This window comes from Schistocerca gregaria, chromosome 10 (genome assembly GCF_023897955.1).
Source record: "Schistocerca gregaria isolate iqSchGreg1 chromosome 10, iqSchGreg1.2, whole genome shotgun sequence".
Taxonomy (NCBI): Eukaryota; Metazoa; Arthropoda; class Insecta; order Orthoptera; family Acrididae; genus Schistocerca; species Schistocerca gregaria.
This window is the reverse complement of record NC_064929.1, coordinates 202,600,083-202,618,674: the sequence shown is the minus strand read 5'-3', so window position 1 is coordinate 202,618,674 and position 18,592 is coordinate 202,600,083. Positions and strand designations below refer to the sequence as shown.

The following is an 18,592-nucleotide window of genomic DNA, read 5'->3' as shown; positions in this document are numbered from 1 at the left end:
GACTTAGTGACTTACTCATTAGCGTTTACCATTTCCTTATTGAATTCGCCAGGAATAGCTGAGGTATGATAGGAGCTGAGAAGTTTGTGAGACTGATGTAGCATGGGACAACGGCGGCCATAATATGATGTTGGGGTTTTGTTGCTTGTCGGGGTCGCGTCAGAGATATAAAGGTCAAATTTGCTTTCTTAAATGTGATGCCATAGTTTGGTACTTATCTTCTGATAATGGCTATCGAGACGAAATCAATGATCTGTAACAATAAGGTCATTGAAGGTCAATGAAGGTCACAAAGGTGGCATGTCCAGCTATTTACAGAATGTGTTCAATGTGATGACCATTGGTATTAACGCAGTGCAGCAATCTTCTTATCATGGATTGAGTGGTGTTCCTTATCACACAGTGTCGAACTATCATGGCATGACTTTGACGTGTTCAGTTCACTATTTTCTTCTTGAAGTTACGTGACATCCATCTTCAGCATGCTGGTAATAAACTGTAAAGAGGACATATGTTCGTTCATCTTTGCAATTTCCTCTTTACAAGTAGCACACTATTTCTTTTTAACATTTTTTCTCGGAGTCACATTCCGAATTTTCATGCTAGTCAAGATCATTAAAGGCATTTCATTCATTTCAGTTGGACAACCCCAGAAGATAAATGTGTGCCGGCCGCGGTGGTCTCGCGGTTCTAGGCGCTCAGTCCAGAACCGCGCGAGTGCTACGGTCGCAGGTTCGAATCCTGCCTGGGGCATGGATGCGTGTGATGTCCTTAGGTTAGTTAGGTTTAATTAGTTCTAAGTTCTAGGTGACTGATGAGCACAGATGTTAAGTCGCATAGTGCTCAGAGCCATTTGAACCATTTTTTTGATAAAGCTGTTGGCCAGCATTGAACGTAAATATGCAGAATAAGCAGCCACTCTTGTCTTCGTGTCAACACAGTGATTGATTTGATTGATTGGTATGTTTATTCATCCATATAACAATGTAAATTGTGTGGATGTTGTCAATTGTGTCTTATGAAATAAAACAAACGTGGGTTCTTACAATGTTTACAATCAATTCTCATAATTTTTACAGGTCAGTTCTTACAATATTTAGAACTATGCCATATACTGTCGCTTTATATAGGCCTATGTGGTATTTTTGTGTACCAAATAACTATCTACCATTATTCCAAATATCTATATACCTTTTTACAACTTTTACTTAATAAATATATTTTTAACTTTACCTAAATATATCAAGTTTCATTTAATGAGGCAGGCTGTTGCACAGTACTGTGTTTTGGACTTGTTTTTCCTGTTCTGATATAAGTAGTGACTGGATCTTCTTTCATGGTCATGTATTGAACTGTCTGTAGCATACAGATGAAAATTTTTTCTTACATGCATTATAATCTGGAAAATGTATTCACGTGGGACAGTCACAATTTCTAGTTTTTTTTAAATAAATCAGTACAATGAGCTCTATTGCTGTTATTTGTTATTATCTGTACAGATCTTTTCTCTACCTTGAAGACAGACTGAATATTCCCATCACTTGTTCCCCAAAACATGATTCCATAACTGAGGTTTGAGTGTATGTATCCAAAATATATCATTTTGCGGTATGAAATATTGTGCACTGGTGTAAGTATTTGTACAGCGTAACATGCTGTGGATAATTTCTTTGTTAATGTCCATTTCAGCTGACAATCTGCCTTCAACCCCAAAAATCTGGTATCCATTACACATTCTATTACATCATCATTAATTATAATTAACCATCACTGTGGAATTTATTCAACTGGAAGTATATATAATAAGTTTTATTTATGTTTAAAGTTACTTGTGAACATCTTTGAGTTTCCTCTTCTGTCAACTGTGTTGGAGTATTGGCTATGATAACTATGTTGCTGTCATCAGCGAATAGCATTCTTTCCCCACATCTGATACTCTGCAGAAAATCATTAATGTAAATAAGAAGAAAGGATTGGACCTAATATACTACCTTGTGGGACGTCTCTATTAATATGTTTTGGACCTGATAAGTGTTTCAGTTGAAACTCTTTCTCCAGTCTGTGAAATCTCAGCATGCTACATCTGGTTTTCTATGTAGGACTTAAACCACTTCTTACCCACACCTAGTATTCCTAGTAACTCTAATTTATGTAATAAATGTGGTCCACTGTATGAAATGCATTTGATACGTTAAAGAAAATTCCATTCACGTGGTCGCCTTCGTCCAGTGCCTTAAGAATGACCTTTGTAGTCTGTGCGATAGCTGAATCTGTACCTCTTTTGGGCCTGATATCATGTTGTTCTTTGCAAAGAAGGTTATACTTATTTTTCTCGATAATTTTGGAAATAGTGTACAGTAGAGAGATAGGTATTTAGTTTTTTTACATTTTCTGCATCACTATCTTTAAGTATGAGCATGATTTTTGCTTACTTTAGGTGCTCGGAAAAACATTCAAATTTGAATGATTCCTAGATTATTTTTGTTGATGGAGCTTTTATAGAGTTTGCACTTTTTTTTTTTAAGAACACAGGCTGGAATTTCATCTATACCAGTTGATTTTTTATGTTTTAATTTATTTACAACTTGTGCGACCTCTTTCTCACCTGTCGGGATAGAGTGATCCTAACGCCAAAACGTATTGTACTAGGCGTCTATTTTATCTACGTGTTGACTCCATTTTACGTTGTTATCGTCCAGGATCCCAAGAAATTTTCCACAAGGTGGCTCATTAACTGCAAATAACTAGTTCGGGTTCGACTACTATCGATTTTCGTGGTCGCACCGATTAGCACATCATTTTGACGTCACTTCTGCGCCAGATTCGAGTGACACAAAGTTCTGTCAGGAAACTGTGGAGGGTGACGTGTGGTTGTCGTGTTGGGAACTGATGCCGTCGGAGGCAGTGTTAAGGTGTGTAAGTACTGTTGCTACAGTTAACTGATTTTCGGAATTTCGATGTACCATCGCTCATGTTGTTTGCATAATTTGACATTTAGCTGTTGATGTAAACTGTGAGAAATGAGAAACTTTTGCGCTAAAGTATTCATTTTCATGCAGCATGGAAAATAAACCCGAAGCAGAAGCGGTAGGCGGTGACGGATCAAAAGACAAAACTGTGGAAAGTGGTGAGTGCGTTTGGGCTGTTGTATTATCTGATATTAGTGACGGAGCTGTTCAGAAGTACAGTACTTATTACATTACTCGTGTATTCTAACACCATAACCGTATATCACTAAAAGGGTGGGCTGCGGTAGAAATGTTACATTGTTACTAAACCATCGTAAGTTTTACTACTCCATATTTTATTCAAAGGAAGGTATTACGCATAGTTAAGGCACTAGATAATTGAAGTTATAAGCTCTCCAGTTTTGCCCTGTTTTATCTCCTACACTGTCGAGAACCCAGAATTAATATCAGCTGCAATCGTAAATCTCAAAGGTTTTATAGTCTGGACTTAAAGGAATTCTTTGTGTCGCGTGGGCTTAATGTACGCCGATAGGTTGCGAAGTTGGAGGTTTAGCTTATTGATGCGTGTCTGATGTGCCGCTGGACACGAAAACGTAATTTGCTTTGTGTTATTGGTTTCATTAGAAACACAGAGAGAAGATGCATTTAGTGCCGGAACAATCAACAGATTTGACTTGCTGCATTATAAGGGAGATATGTTGGCTTCGTGTGGCTTTCGTCGCATGTCTTCTCACTGGCGCTCATAATTACAAAACCAAGTGACCCCCACATTCAGTCTTCAGTTTTGGGTCACGTTTTTGGGGAAAAGTGTTGGGCATCTACAGACTATCGTAAAGGTACAGAAAAGGGCCATACAGATGATAGTAAGTAGTAGTAGAGCCCTTTGTACTGATTTATTCAAAAAGCTGGAAACTGACTGTCACCCACAGCGGAGATGCCATCCGTGTACTACCAAAAGTCCATCACATGACTGTGAAACTAGATCGTCACTACTAAAACCTAAACACGAAAATCAAGTAAACACAGAACAGTACACTATATAATGGCCTACGACTGTGACGGGCTGCAATGGGACATTATACACGTAAATGAGCCACTGTTACCTGAAGGCTAAAAACACCGGACTACGTATTGTGTGAAAGCTGTTACACTGTAGGCCTAAGTATTTAAAATGACTATAGCTAGCCACTTAATGTAGTTGAATACCCAATGTATTAAGCAACAATAAGGCATACTAATTATAAGAACTGTAAGTGCTGAAACAATCAGTTTATTTCATAAACATTATAGCAACAATTGACAACATTGATATGATTTGTACTTTTCTACAGATGAAAAAATGTCAGTCGATCAATCAATAACAATTAACAGCACAGGGGAGTCATGCTAGAATGTACTGTTGAGGTAAACACCTTTGAATGCTAGAGTAAGAGTTCTGACAAAACAGTTTTAAATTTATTACTTGTAAATTGATGACTTCTGTGGTCTGGTAAAAACTATAAGCATAGGCAAATCCAGAATTTGATAGTCTCTTTTTACCAGTATGAAGAGTGAAAAACATTGAAGTTCGGGGTTGCCTGTTATCTGTTTCATCACTTTATGCTCTTCAATATATTGTGAAAAATCTGTTAACTTATGCCCTTTTGTAAGACTTACAAGAATTTCTTCTTTGTGCATTGTTAAAGTGAGCCTACTTTGTAAAGATATTATGTATGGTATGAAATATGAAAGTGGATATTTGAAAACATTCTACACTGTTTCAACCACATTTTCAGAAGGTGCAGGAAGAAGCTGTCTTTCACACAGACCGAATCTGACAGACTTATCAGATGAGTTACTGCTGATGGTACTGCGACTACTGCCACCTCGCGACGTGCGTTCACTCGGGCTAGCGTCGTCAAGATTTGCTAATGTTGCTGCTGACCCTTCCTTGTGGGTATCTCCAGACTTCAGTCACGTGAGAGGAATGACTTGCAGGCAGTTCTGTGAACGGTACATGCCATTCTTGGGTCCGTGGACAACATCGCTGACTACTCGAGGTCCTCTCCTGTTCGTCGGAGTAGCGAGGTACTTAAATGATGATTCATTAGACAGGTAAGCTACACACACTGCAAGGAGGTTTCATTCCAACAAACATGGTGAGCAAATTTAAAAATAGCAGCATTCTGTGCAAAAAGCTTTAGTACATGCAATACCAACAATTTGGTAAGCATACACTGCAGTTGACATTCTGGATGAAAGTGACTTGTTGATTTCAAAGGTTATTGATGATGAAATTGGAAATACAGAAGCGTCCGATCCTGCCCGTCTGCTTTGACCCATGACATCACAAATATGGCGGAAATGACCATAAACCATGATTCCAATATGGTGCATATAAAATCATTACATACACATTATGAGGACGAAAATCACACACACACACACACACACACACACACACACACACACACACACACGTTCCACAAAAAGCCTAATGACACTAACGGGTCAAGTGCGAGAAATAGGGGGTTTTTGGGTGGGAACAACCCACCCCGATACAAAACCAATCAAAACGACGAAAAAGACATCACAAAACTCCCCAAATACCACTAAACACACTATCATCTGGAATCGGACATTCCCTTGACCTATATAGCTCAAAAACAGCTCCAGATACCAATACCAACATTCACAGCCACACATGGGGATCGAACATTTCCCTTGACCCGTTATCCTTAAGACATCTCCACATACAGCTGACACTGTTCAGAGACGCCGGAACTTTAAGCCATCCTCATTTCTTCACGACATACTGAACACTTCTAGATTTCATCAAAAAATCTGAATAGTCAAAGAAATTTTATTAGAGACAATGCACTGTCCCCCATCATAGCCAACAACAAAAACTGTTGACCCTGTCAGTCAAATCCATACCTACTAAAGACATAGAAAAAGCAGTTTGCCAAAATTTCACACACTACGCCACACTCTCAAACTAAACCAAAAACATCACTTAACACACCACCAGAGAGCACCACCGATCACATAAAAACACCTACAAACACGTCACTCTCACAAACTAAATTCTGCGCCATCATGACGTCACACACAACAACAGCCTTAAATCACGGGTCAAAGCTGACGGGTGGGATTGGACGCTTTGGTCAACCCATGAAATTTTGTTGGAAGTTATTTTGTAAAGCATTTTGGGGAGTGTGTGTATGACAGGAGAAGATCCGGCATTACAGAAGAGTCAGATTCCACCTGCCTGCTTTGACCCATGACATCATCACTATGACAGAAATGGCTACTTCCAGTGTAGACAAAATGACGTCAGTACATATACAAGCCAACAAATGCGAACAAAAGTTAAAATGATAAAACAATGCCTCAGCACCAAAAAAAGAAAGCTAACGGGACAACCATGCAAAATTGTGGGTTTAGGGAGAGACAAGCTAAATATATGACAATAAAAACACTGCAGCATTCAAAAACAAATGGTATCCAAAAAAATCTAAATTGCAGAATATTGTTACAGCAAAAGACAGGAGTTACATTTCCCTTGACCTACATAGCTCAACCGCAGATATCGATACAAAAAAACCACCTGCTACCTCACAAAGGGGAATCTGACATTTTCCTTGACCTATATAACTCGAATTCAACTATCAATGCCAAAAAAACCAACAGCTATATCTACGAAAAGTGGGACCAAAAAAAGACTCAAAAACCCAAATATCCCAGATTCACTACATAAAGTAAAACACAAACATTAGTGATTTCTATGGAATAAAATCAAAATGAAAGTTTACTTGCAAACAATAGCCTCTGGCAATACCTCCTAAGTTGACTATCGTGCTCTGCCCCCTGTGATTCCTGAAGAGGGGCAGCAGCCTTTTCAGTAGCTGCAGGGGCAACAGTCTGGATGATTGATAGATCTGGCCCGGTAACACTAACCAAAACGGCCTTACTGTTTTGGTAATGTGAACGGCTGAAAGCAAGGGGAAACTACAGCTATAATTTTTCCTGAGGATGTGTGGATTTATTGTATGGTTAAATGATGATGGCATCCTCTTGGGTAAAATATTTCGGAGGTAAAATAGTCCCCCATTCGGATCTCCGGGTGGGGACTAATCAAGAGGATGTCGTTATCAGGAGAAAGAAAACTGGCGTTCTACGGATCGGAGTGTGGAATGTCAGATCCCTTAATCGTTCAGGTAGGTTAGAAAATTTAAAAAGGGAAATGGATAGGTTAAAGTTAGATATAGTGGGAATTAGTGAAGTTCGGTGGCAGGAGGAACAAGACTTCTGGTCAGGTGATTACAGGGTTATAAACACGAAATCAAATAGGGGTAATGCAGGAGTAGGTTTAATAATGAATAGGAAAATAGGAATGCGGGTAAGCTACTACAAACAGCATAGTGAACGCATTATTGTGGTCAAGATAGACAAAAAGCCCACACCTACTACAATAGTACAAGTTTATATGCCAACTAGCTCTGCAGATGACGAAGAAATTGAAGAAATGTATGATGAAATAAAAGAAATTATTCAGATAGTGAAGGGAGACGAAAATTTAATAGTCATGGGTGACTGGAATTAGAGTGTAGGAAAAGGGAGAGAAGGAAACGTAGTAGGTGAAAATGGACTGGGGCAAAGAAATGAAAGAGGAAGCCGTCTGGTAGAATTTTGCACAGAGCAATAAACTAATAATAGCTAACACTTGGTTTAAGGATCATGAAAGAAGGTTGTATACATGGAAGAATCCCGAAGACACTAAAAGGTATCAGATTATATAATAGTAAGACACAGATTTAGAACCAGGTTTTTAAATTGTAAGACATTTCCAGGGGCAGATGTGGACTCTGACCACAATCCGCAATGGACTGCAGATTAAAATTGAAGAAACTCCAAAAAGGTGGGAATTTAAGGAGATGGGGCCTGGATAAACTGAAAGAACCAGAGGTTGTATAGAGTTTCAAGGATAGCATAAGGGAACAATTGACAGGAATGGGGGAAAGAAACATAGTAGAAGAAGAATGGGTAGCTCTGAGGGATGAAGTAGTGAAGGCAGCAGAGGATCAAGTAGGTAAAAAGACAAGAAATCCTTTGGTAACGGAATAATTATTGAATTTAATTGATGAAAGGAGAAAATATGAAAATGCAGTAAATGAAGCAAGCAAAAAGGAATACAGACGTCTCAAAAATGAGATCGACAGGAAGTGCAAAATGGCTAAGCAGGGATGGCTAGAGGACAAATGAAAGGATGTAGAGCTTTATCTCATTAGGGGTAAGATAGATACTGCCTACAGGAAGATTAGAGACACCTTTGCAGAAAAGAGAACCATTTGTATGAACATAAAGAGCTCAGATGGAAACCCAGTTCTAAGCAAAGAAGGGAAAGCAGAAAGGTGGCAGGAGTATATAGAGGGTCTATACAAGGGCGATATACTTGAGGACAATATTATAGAAATGGAAGAGAATGTAGATAGAGGAAATAGGAGATATGATACTGCGTGAAGAGTTTGACAGAGCACTGAAAGACCTGAGCCGAAACTAGGCCCCAGGAGTAGACAACATTCCATTGGAACTACTGACTGCCTTGGGAGAGCCAGTCATGACAAAACTCTACCATCTGGTGAGCAAGATGTGATACAGGTGAAATGCCCTCAGACTTCAAGAAGAAAATAATAATTCCAATCCCAAAGAAAGCAGGTGTTGACCGATGTGAAAATTACTGAACTATCAGTTTAATAAGTCACAGGTGCAAAATACTAACACGAATTCTTTACAGATGAATGGAAAAAGTAGTAGAAGTCAACCTTGGGGAAGATCAGTTTGGCTTCCGTAGAAATATTGGAACACGTGAGGCAATACTGACCTTACGACTTAACTTAGAAGAAAGATTAAGGAAAGGCAAACCTATGTTTCTAGCATTTGTAGACTTAGAGAAAGCTTTTGACAATGTTGACTGGAATACTCTTTCAAATTCTTAAGGTGGTAGGGGTAAAATACGGGGAGCGAAAGGCTATTTACAATTTGTACAGAAACCAGATGGCAGTTATAAGAATCGAGGGGCATGAAAGGGAAGCAGTGGTTGGGAAGGGAGTGAGACAGGGTTGTAGCCTCTCCCCAGTGTTATTCAATCTGTATATTGAGCAAGCAGTAAAGGAAACAAAAGTAAAATTCAGAGTAGGTATTAAAATCCGTGGAGAAGAAATAAAAACTTTGAGGTTTGCCAATGACATTGTAATTGTCAGATAGAGCAAAGGATTTGGAAGAGCAGTTGAATGGAATGGACAGTGTCTTGAAAGGAGGATATAAGATGAACATCAACAAAAGCAAAATGACGCTAATGGAATGTAGTCGAATTAAATCGGGTGATGCTCGGGGTATTAGATTAGAAAATGACACTTAAAGTAGTAAAGGAGTTTTGCTATTTGGGGAGCAAAATAACTGATGATGGCCGAAGTAGAGAGGATATAAAATGTAGACTGGTAATGGCAAGGAAAGCGTTTCTGAAGAACAGAAATTTAACATCGAGTATAGATTTAAGGGTCAGGAAGTCATTTCTGAAAGTATTTGTATGTAGTGTAGCCATGTATGGAAGTGAAACATGGATGATAAATAGCTTAGACAAGAAGAAAATAGAAGCTTTCGAAATGTGGTGCTACAGAAGAATGCTGAAGATTAGATGGGTAGACCACATAGCTAATGAGGTGTTGAATATAATTGGGGAGAAGAGGATTTTGTGGCCCAACTTGATTAGAAGAAGGGATCGGTTGGTAGGACATGTTCTGAGGCATCAAGGGATCAACAGCTTTGTATTGGAGGGCGGTGTGGAGGGTAAAAATGGTAGAGGGAGACCAAGAGATGAATACACTAAGGAGATTCAGAAGGATGTAGGTTGCAGTAAGTACTGGGAGATGAAGAAACTTGCACACGATAGAGTAGCCTGGAGATCTGCATCAAACCAGTCTCAGGACTGAAGATGACGACAAAAACTACTACTGTAATAATGGTGTACTGGGAGGTAAGTGCCCACTGGGTTCCTCATCGATTCACAGAAGACCGTAAAGAGCAACGGAGGACCATCTGTGTGAAATTGCTTGCGCGTTAAGAGGCTGACCCTGACAATTTTTTGTCAGACATTGTCAGCGCCGAATAAGTGTGGGTTCGTTACGTTCAAGAGCAAACAAAACTGCAGTCTGTGGAGTGACGCCACACTGCCTCCTCTCTGAAGAAAAAGTTTAAAGCTGCTTCCTCAGTTGGTAAAAATTGTGGTAATGGTGTTCTGGGACCCCAAAGTGTTATTGTTTGATGTCCTCCCTCACAGTGCAAAGATGAAGTGTACAGTGCTACTCTCAGGAAATTGAGGAAACGATTGCAGCGTGTTAATCGCCACAAAAATGCAAACAAACTTCTTCTCTGTGACAGTGGGAGCCTCTCACTGGTGTGGTTTTGTCAATTTGTATAGAGGGGGGCCAGTAAAACCTGTGGAATAACTGGTATTCCAGTACTGCCCCGGATCTCACTGACTGCTACTGCCAACTGCTCAGTCATTGCTGGAGTGCCAGTTATTCCCTGTGATTTACTCTCCGTGTTAATAGTTTTCACTAAAACGATTACTGCACTAGACTAATTTGGGACCTATCTATTGAATGGACACATGAAATTCATTACAAAATCATTTTGTTTGAAACTGGAAACAAACCAATGCATTCTGCTGATGCCGGGCTTCACATGAAAGACTTGACGTGTGGTATTTGTTTGAGCTGAAAAGCTACACGTTGCAAAAACGGAATTGAAAATATCTCTTAAAACATAAGTTCACAATCTCAATGTCCTTCACAATCATTACAGTGCACTTGGCCACCTTGGATGTATTTCTTTACTTCACATTTTCTTAGATTAGATTAGTTTTTCGTTCCATAGATCCGTGTTGAGGAGATCCTCGTGGATGTGGAACATGTCACTTTTTTTTAAACCTGAAATAACAATACTAATAGTATGAATATATACAACACATCATTTGTTTCTTTTAAAAAATTTGTCACTGGAGTAGGAGGAGTTGGCCACTAGTAAGTCTTTCAGGCTCCTTTTAAACTGATCTTTATTTGTACAATAGCTTGCAGAATAGATTTCTAAAACAGTGCAGGATTAATATCAATCTCTTTAATACATTGCTTTCTAATGTCTTGTACTCAAGCTCAATTAGCTCAACCCAATATTGTATCTTTTAATTCAGGGAAGAACCTTCATTTATTGTCCAGCTATCTTCCTCAAATCATTTTTTATATCATCTCTGGACACACACTATTGCATTGCACAACCTTACATAAAATATGGAAGAGGTTTTTAACAAAAATAACTGCTTCTGTCTTTTCAATTCAACCATATACATATGAAATAAAGTTTACGAGGATGTGGGGATAGCACGACATAGATTTTCCTCATTTTAGTCCCTCTAGGATGCTCAGAGGTCCCCTTGGCCTGCTATCAAATGAGTACTGGGAATCTTTTCCAGGGGTGAAAGGCGGCCAGGGCACTGTTCTTACTGCCCAGCCCCTCCTATAGCTAGGCACGTGAGCAAGCAATACTTACAGATATGCGTTTGTGAAAATAAACTTAATAACGAAACTAAATAATGACCTGCCACAAGGCTGCTATCACACCTCTCCTGTTTGGCCTGTATTTATCTGGTCTTCCAAAAACATCTTAAAATAAATTCTGCTTTGCAGACAATATCGCTCCGGCTCGTCACTGAAAAGAGCTCGATGGGTCAAAGGAAAACTGACAGAGGACTTGGCAATATTCAACTCGTATTTAAAAAATTGGAGACTGAAGCCCAGCACTAGTAAGAGTGACGTTTGTGCATCTCACTTCAACAACAAAGACGCTAGCACTGAGCTCAATGTGCAATTTCATGGCAATTTTCTCTGTCACAAGTACCTTATCACATGTGACTGCTCTCTATCTTATTAAAAAACATCTGGAAAACATGTCACCGAGTGAGGTGGCGCAGTATTTAGCACACTGGACTCACATTCGGGAGGACGACGGTTCAATCCCGCACCCGACCATCCTGATTTAGGTTTTTCGTGATTTCCCTAAATCGCTCCAGGTAAATGCCGGGATGGTCCCTTTGAAAGGGCACGGCCGACTTCCTTCCCCGTCCTTCCCTAATCCGATGAGACTGATGACCTCGCTGTCTGGTCTCAACAACAACAACCCAACCCAACCCAAAACATGTCAGCTAAGATAAAAACTCACATCACTTAGAGGCTGTGTGGCACAACCTAGGGGACTTCGTGTACATTGGCTCCTGCACTGGTTTTTTCTGCTGCATAGTATTGTGCTTCAGTGTGCTTTAATAGTTGTCACACTGGCCTCGTCAGTGTACAGCTTAACATGTGTGTGTGGTGACCAGTACAATCAGACCGGCCGTCTACTGGCTTCCTGTGCTACCCACCACAGATTCGCAAAACTGAGACACTGCTTAGAAATTACCACAATATACAAGAGAATAAGGAACTACAGTTAACTGCCTTATGAAGAAATATGCTTCGTTACACACCTGTCACTACTGTGTGCTGAGCAGTTCTCTGAAATGAGAACTGCCAACACGTCGGAAATTACAGAGTATGGGAACGGTTTGAGAAATAGTGTTTTGATATTGTGGGTATCGAACTTTACAGAAAACTGTGGGTCAAACGAAACAGAACATGCACTGTATGTGGTCAGTGCTCTGATCCACTGTATAAATGGGGTATTCCGTAGTCTGAGTTATAACCTTGATGCACTGATACACTCTATTACACTTACTCTGATGAACTAAAACATTCTTAATAGCTAGTTTCTCCATCTTTGCGATGAAATACAGGGTGTTTCAAAATGAATACAAGGGTTTTACCACTTTGTAGCATATATTACATTGAACTTAAAACTATAAATTGTACATCAAATGAAAGAGCAACTCTCTTGTTTGTATAACTTTGCACAGAGAGAAGAGTAGGGAATAATCGAGAGTAACTGAAGAATGCATTGAATGAGTGAGAGTATTTCTGCTGGAGACTCGAGAAACTCCTTCAGAATGCTAGTCATGACTTAGCAATTCCTGTGAGTCTGAGTGGAAACTTTCAATGAGACACCTAAAACCATCCTTACTGTTTTCAGTTCTTAAGTTATAAAGCCTACAGACTATATAGTTTATGTGCCAACTTGCAAATGAAATGTTATTACATGACGATGAAAATCTACTGGATCGTGTCGTCTTCAGTGACGAATTGACATGTCGCTTGGTGGAGATAGGGTAACAGACACATGTCGCCGTCATGCAGCAAACTGCCCACATCATTGTGGGCAGTGGTCATCATGTTTCGGCTTATCAGTATTTGAGAGTGTAGTGTGTCCTGTGATGTATAACGGCTTATAGAATTATTTTATGCATGTGAATGCCACATTGGTAGTGTAGATTAGATGTGTATTATTTAGTCATTTTATTTTTGTTTTATGCGGTGACATTCATTGTATATAATAAATGTACTCCATGTATGTGCCATTTGGATGACGACGACAGCCCTGTTATGGGCTCTCACTTCAATTCACCTTCACCTCTACCTTTTTAGGTCACAGTTTCTGTTGTTGACTGGAGTGCAGTCTCTCTCTTTGCCCCCCTTCCCCCTGCCCCTCCTTGTCAGGTCCAGGGGTAAGAATAGGTCTGAGGTATTCCTGCCTGTTGTAAGAGGTGACTAAAAGGAGTTTCACGTGTTTCAGCCTTTTATGTGACAGTCCCCTTTTGGGTTTGACCTCCATGCTTCAAACTTTTCCCGAAAAGAGATCCAATTAGCGAAGGGTGCGTTCCATGGTGCATCGTGTCCATCGTGCATTGAGATCTTTAGCCCACTTCTCGTCGCTTTGCAGTCCCGCCCATTCTCCATCTCTTGGGTGAGGACACCTTCCCGGGTCTGTTTCCCACCATGCACTATGCAGTGTCACTTTCTGCATTGATGATGACCGTGGACTACTATGCACAGTTGTGGTGGGGCCGCCATGTACCCATTTTTTGTACCCCCTTGACCACACAGGGAGTGCTCTGCTGATGACTGTGCTGTTAACTCCCCATGTATGCCAGGGGATAGATGGCCATCCACCAGGAGCATCGGGACTCCCAGCAATGGCCATCCTGCCATGTGGCCTTTGCAGCCTCTGGGTGTCCCCTGTGGGGAGGGCCCCTGGCCGGAGTGGGTGGCATGGTGGCGGATAACAAGCGATGAAGCATAGTCCATCATCTCTTGCCGGTGGTGAAACACCAGCAGTCTCTAAGAGTTCACGTGCTCAATTCAGCGCATAGAAATATGACCCCAGATCGTTCCCCTCCCTGGCCACACTATGGGAGGAACGCCAGGCTAAGGATGGCAGTGGATCTTATTTGCTCAGATACCTTATATGTTAGAGAGCTGATGGGGAATCTTTCATGACGATGAAACCTCAGTTTTTTCTTGAGCATTTAGAGGACAAGTTTGGGGAGGTGGAGTGCTTGTCCAAAATGAGATCTGGGTCAGTCTTGATAAAAACAGCATCCTCTGCTGAGTCACAGGCATTACTCACTTGTGAAAAGCTCTGGATGGTTCTGTAACCATCAGCTCCAGCAATCCCAGTCACTTCCAGGTGGTCCAGGGTATCATTTCACCGGGACCTTCTTTTCTAGTCCAACAGTGAGCTACGCACCTCCGTGTCAGGGCGGCGCCCAGTTGACAGTAGCCCGTATTATTCTGCTCTGTCCTTCATTAGCTGCCCTGTGACTTCATCTACAGTTGCCGGACCCGTTATCATTGATTTTAGCAGACAACGTGCCATCAGCCAATCTGTGAGGGTGGGTTTTATCATTCGATCTGAGTATGTGCCTGTCCTTCAGTTTTCTCCACCCTAGTGATTTTAGGGTGGCGGTTTTAATGTGTTGCAGGGTGGCTGGCTTTTCCTTTTCATTTTTGTGGTTGGCCAGCCACTGTAATCTGCTTCCTTGTTTTACTCTCTTCTGTTTCTTGCGTCTCTGTTGTTTTCTTGTCCTCTTTTGTTCCTTTCTGTGTTCGTTGCATTTCCATTGTTCCTGTGGTTTTTCCTTTCTTTCTGTTTTGTTTTCGCTCGTCTATTTCATTCTCACTCTTGTGGAATTATTTTTTTATAAACAAGCGACTGATGACCTTGTAGTTTGGTCCCTTCCCCCTCTTTTAAAACAACCTCTCTTTGCACAGAATGTATCCGAATCTTGGTGACTATGTGTCTGGGGAGTTCATCAGAGAGCTGGATGCACGCTGCCCGAACCTAAAGTCGTTGGTGCTGTGGGACCACCACATTGACGAGACGCAGGTACGGCCAGGGGCTCTGCCGAGCAGCCTGGAGTTCTTGGCGTTCCGCCGCTGCTGGCTTTCGAACCCGCGGCTGGCAGACACGTACTTCATGGGCTGCCACACCACTCTCTCCCACCTGCTGGAGCTGGAGCTACACAGGTGAGGCACATGTTTCTGCAGAGGGATCAGCAGTAAGTGGCGAGGCAGAAAGGACAAAGTTTTCTACCTTTACTACATCAAATGTGGTTATTCCCCACAACTGTGATTCTGACCTAGTCTACCTTTATGTAATACAGGGTGTAATATGTTCCAGGACAAATGGGAACTCTGGGAAAAACCTAGTAGTGTTTTTGATTTCTTGTAATTTTTCATTGTTTTCAGCTAAATTTTTGTAATTTTGTCTTGTAGGAATTTATACTCTTGCAATGAATATTACTTTAGGTCACCGCTGCAGCAATAAAACATACACAAGAAAATAACACCAAAATAAAACTTCAGGTGCAAATAAAATGCACATCTTACAACAACAAAGAATAGTGCACACACAACTGTCTGCTGATAGCAAAATGTCAAAGGCCTTAGGACAAAGATTTTGCAAGACTTAGTCACAAAAAACTGCTTTTGCTGAGTGTGAAGTCACAACTGTTTACATTTTTCACTGGTCATGCCAAAATATTGCGTGAGAGTCTGTCCAATAATGTTCTGAAATCATGGAATGTTTAACCTTCATTCAAAACTTATTCGAAGACGAGCTTCTTACAAAAACTTTGGTCCCAAAAGATGAGCCATTTGTGCAATTATTTAGAATTTTGCTTGCATATTTGTGTCTAATATATCTTACAGGGAAATACGTGCTAAAAAAGACCCAGCTTGAAGATTAGTTTTCCGTATTTTAGTTCTTTCGGAGATTACAAATTATACACTAATGAGGGCCAAAAGTATAACTACCCTTCAAAAAAAGTGAGAGTTGAGTTCTTGAGCAATTTCACATGTAATGGACTTTTCTATGGAAAAGTGGAAGTGATTGTTGATGAAGCCCGTGTTCAGCCAGGTAACCTACAAAATATTCAGTGCACAGCAGAGAAATTTACAATTGTGCTTGTGCTGCTGCAATTTAAGCTGTGCTTCTAGGATCCTGCACAACCACACACTGACAAAGAACAGCAAATAATTGTTGATGACCAGTATTATACGTGAAAGCTTAGCTTTTCTTGATTAAAAATATCATCTAGTAGTATTTTACAAAGCAAGAACACACATTATCGTACCATATTTTCTGGAATTCGAAGTTCGCTACTTTCACCCATGTTATAATGTATTTTCACCTGGATAGAAATGCAGTTCCACCCAGGTGTATTTCTTACCGTGAAATCTGTGATGAATTCAGGAATGTTTTTTCTCGTCCGCGTTTACATTCCTGTTATTAGATCTACTTATTAGCTGCAGTTGCGATTTTGGCACAGTCTACCTTTAAGTAATAGCTGACTAAAATGAATTGATGCATTGCCCCTATGAAAGGCTCCTACTCACAAACTAATTGGTCAGCTGGCCTACTGATTTCGTGGCAGCCTACAAACGCCTCTACCAAATGCACTCGGCAATTACATTGCCGCCCTGTTGTGATTTGTTCATCTAAAGTTATTGTGTTTATCTTGTAAGAGATCCCACTTTGCTTTATGCAAACAAAATCAGTGTTTTGCCTTGACTGTTTGAGTTAATGCCATAAAAAGCCGAGAGAAAGTAATGGGGCAAGAAGTGCTAACACAAGGAAAGAAATTCACCCATGTTCTGGTACTTACACAGCCGGGATCAGCTGATTTTTTTCATAATTATCTAAGAATGGATGAATGGTGTATTTCGGAGCTGCGGATCAGAATCAAACCATTCTTTACAAAAAGGAATGCAGTCTTAAGGCTGTAAGCTGCAAAGAGACTGTTAGCTAAATTAAAATTTCTAGCAACTGGAAGGAGTTAAGTGGACCTCAAATTCGGTACCGTTGTATCCCCACAATCATCAATTAAAATAATGCCTGAACCCTGCAACATGATTTATAGTTCACTGGTAACACAAATTAAACAAAACAAAAGATGTTTGTGTAAATGTTGTTAGTTTATGTATGTATGTAGCATAAAAGATGACCTGTAAGTGTAAGTTTCATTTCAAAAACTGGAAAATCCAGGATGAAGTGTAACATTATTATGAAAAGGAAAGTTGCTACTCACCATATAGCAGAGATGTTGAGTCGCAGATAGGCACAACAAAAAGACTGTTACAAATAATCTTTCGGCCAACGAGGCCTCTGTCAAAAATGGACAACGCACACGTGTCCACTCATGTGCAGACACAACTCACACATGAGACTGCAGTCTCTGGCAGATGCCACACTACAAGCAGCAGCAGCAGCAGCAGCAGCAGCGCACAATGGGAGTGGAAACTGGGTGGGGGTAAGGGGAGACTGTGGTGGAGAGGGGGAGGGATAGTAGTATGTTGCTAGGAGCATGCAGGGACAAGGTGGAGAGGGTAGCTGGGAGCTAGATGGGGGCAGAGGAGAGGTTTGGGGGGGGGGGGGGGGGGTTGGGGTGGAGTGGAAAAAGAGAAGTAGAGATTGGGACGGGGTGTGTTGGCAGAGCGTGTAGTTCTGGAACGGGAACAGGGAAGGGATCGGATGGGTAAGGACAGTGACTAATGAAGGTTGAGGCCAGGAAGGTTATGGGAACATAGAATATATTGCAGGTAGAGTTCCCACTCGGGCAATGCAGAAAAGCTGGTGTTGTTGGGAAGGATCCATATGGCACAGGCTCTGAAGCAGTCATTGAAATAAAGGATATGGTGTTAGGTAGCATTCTCAGCAACAGGGTGGTCCACTTGTTTCTCGGCCACAGTTTGGCGGTGGCCATATGTGGACAGACAGCTTGTTGGTTGTCGTGCCTATATAGAATACAGCACAGTGATTGCAACTTAGCTTGTAGATCTCGTGACTGGTTTCATAGGTAGCCCTGCCTTTGATGGGATAAGTGATTGTGACCGGAATGGAGTAGGTGGTGCAGGGAGGATGTATGGGACAGGTTTTGCATCTGGGTCTATCACAAGACAAGAGTCAGGAGGTAATTGGTTGGCAGCAGAGGTTGTGTAGGTTCGGTGGATGGCAGAATACCACTGTGGGAGAGGTGGGAAGGATAGTGGGCAGGTCATTTCCCATGTCAGGGCATAGGAGGTAGTCAAAACCCTGGCAGGGAATGTAATTCAGTTGCTCCAGTCCTGGGTGGTACTGAGTTAAAATGGGAATGCGCC

At 41.0% G+C, this 18,592-nt stretch overlaps 1 protein-coding gene across 3 annotated transcripts in view; it reads left to right on the top strand.

Moving 5' to 3' along the window:
• Positions 1–2,812: 2,812 nt before the first annotated feature.
• LOC126293642 (uncharacterized) overlaps positions 2,813–18,592 on the top strand; it is a 70,509-nt gene continuing 54,729 nt past the window's right edge. Inside the window, exons 1-4 of one of the 3 annotated variants that reach the window (XM_049986917.1) lie at positions 2,813–2,912; positions 3,060–3,127; positions 4,745–5,063; positions 15,206–15,460. In XM_049986917.1, the coding sequence (XP_049842874.1) occupies positions 2,890–2,912; positions 3,060–3,127; positions 4,745–5,063; positions 15,206–15,460 (665 nt within the window). In that variant the 5' untranslated portion in view covers positions 2,813–2,889. Of the gene's footprint in view, positions 2,917–3,059; positions 3,128–4,744; positions 5,064–15,205; positions 15,461–18,592 lie in introns of all 3 variants that reach the window. The other 2 variants (XM_049986919.1, XM_049986918.1) reach the window with 2 other exon arrangements.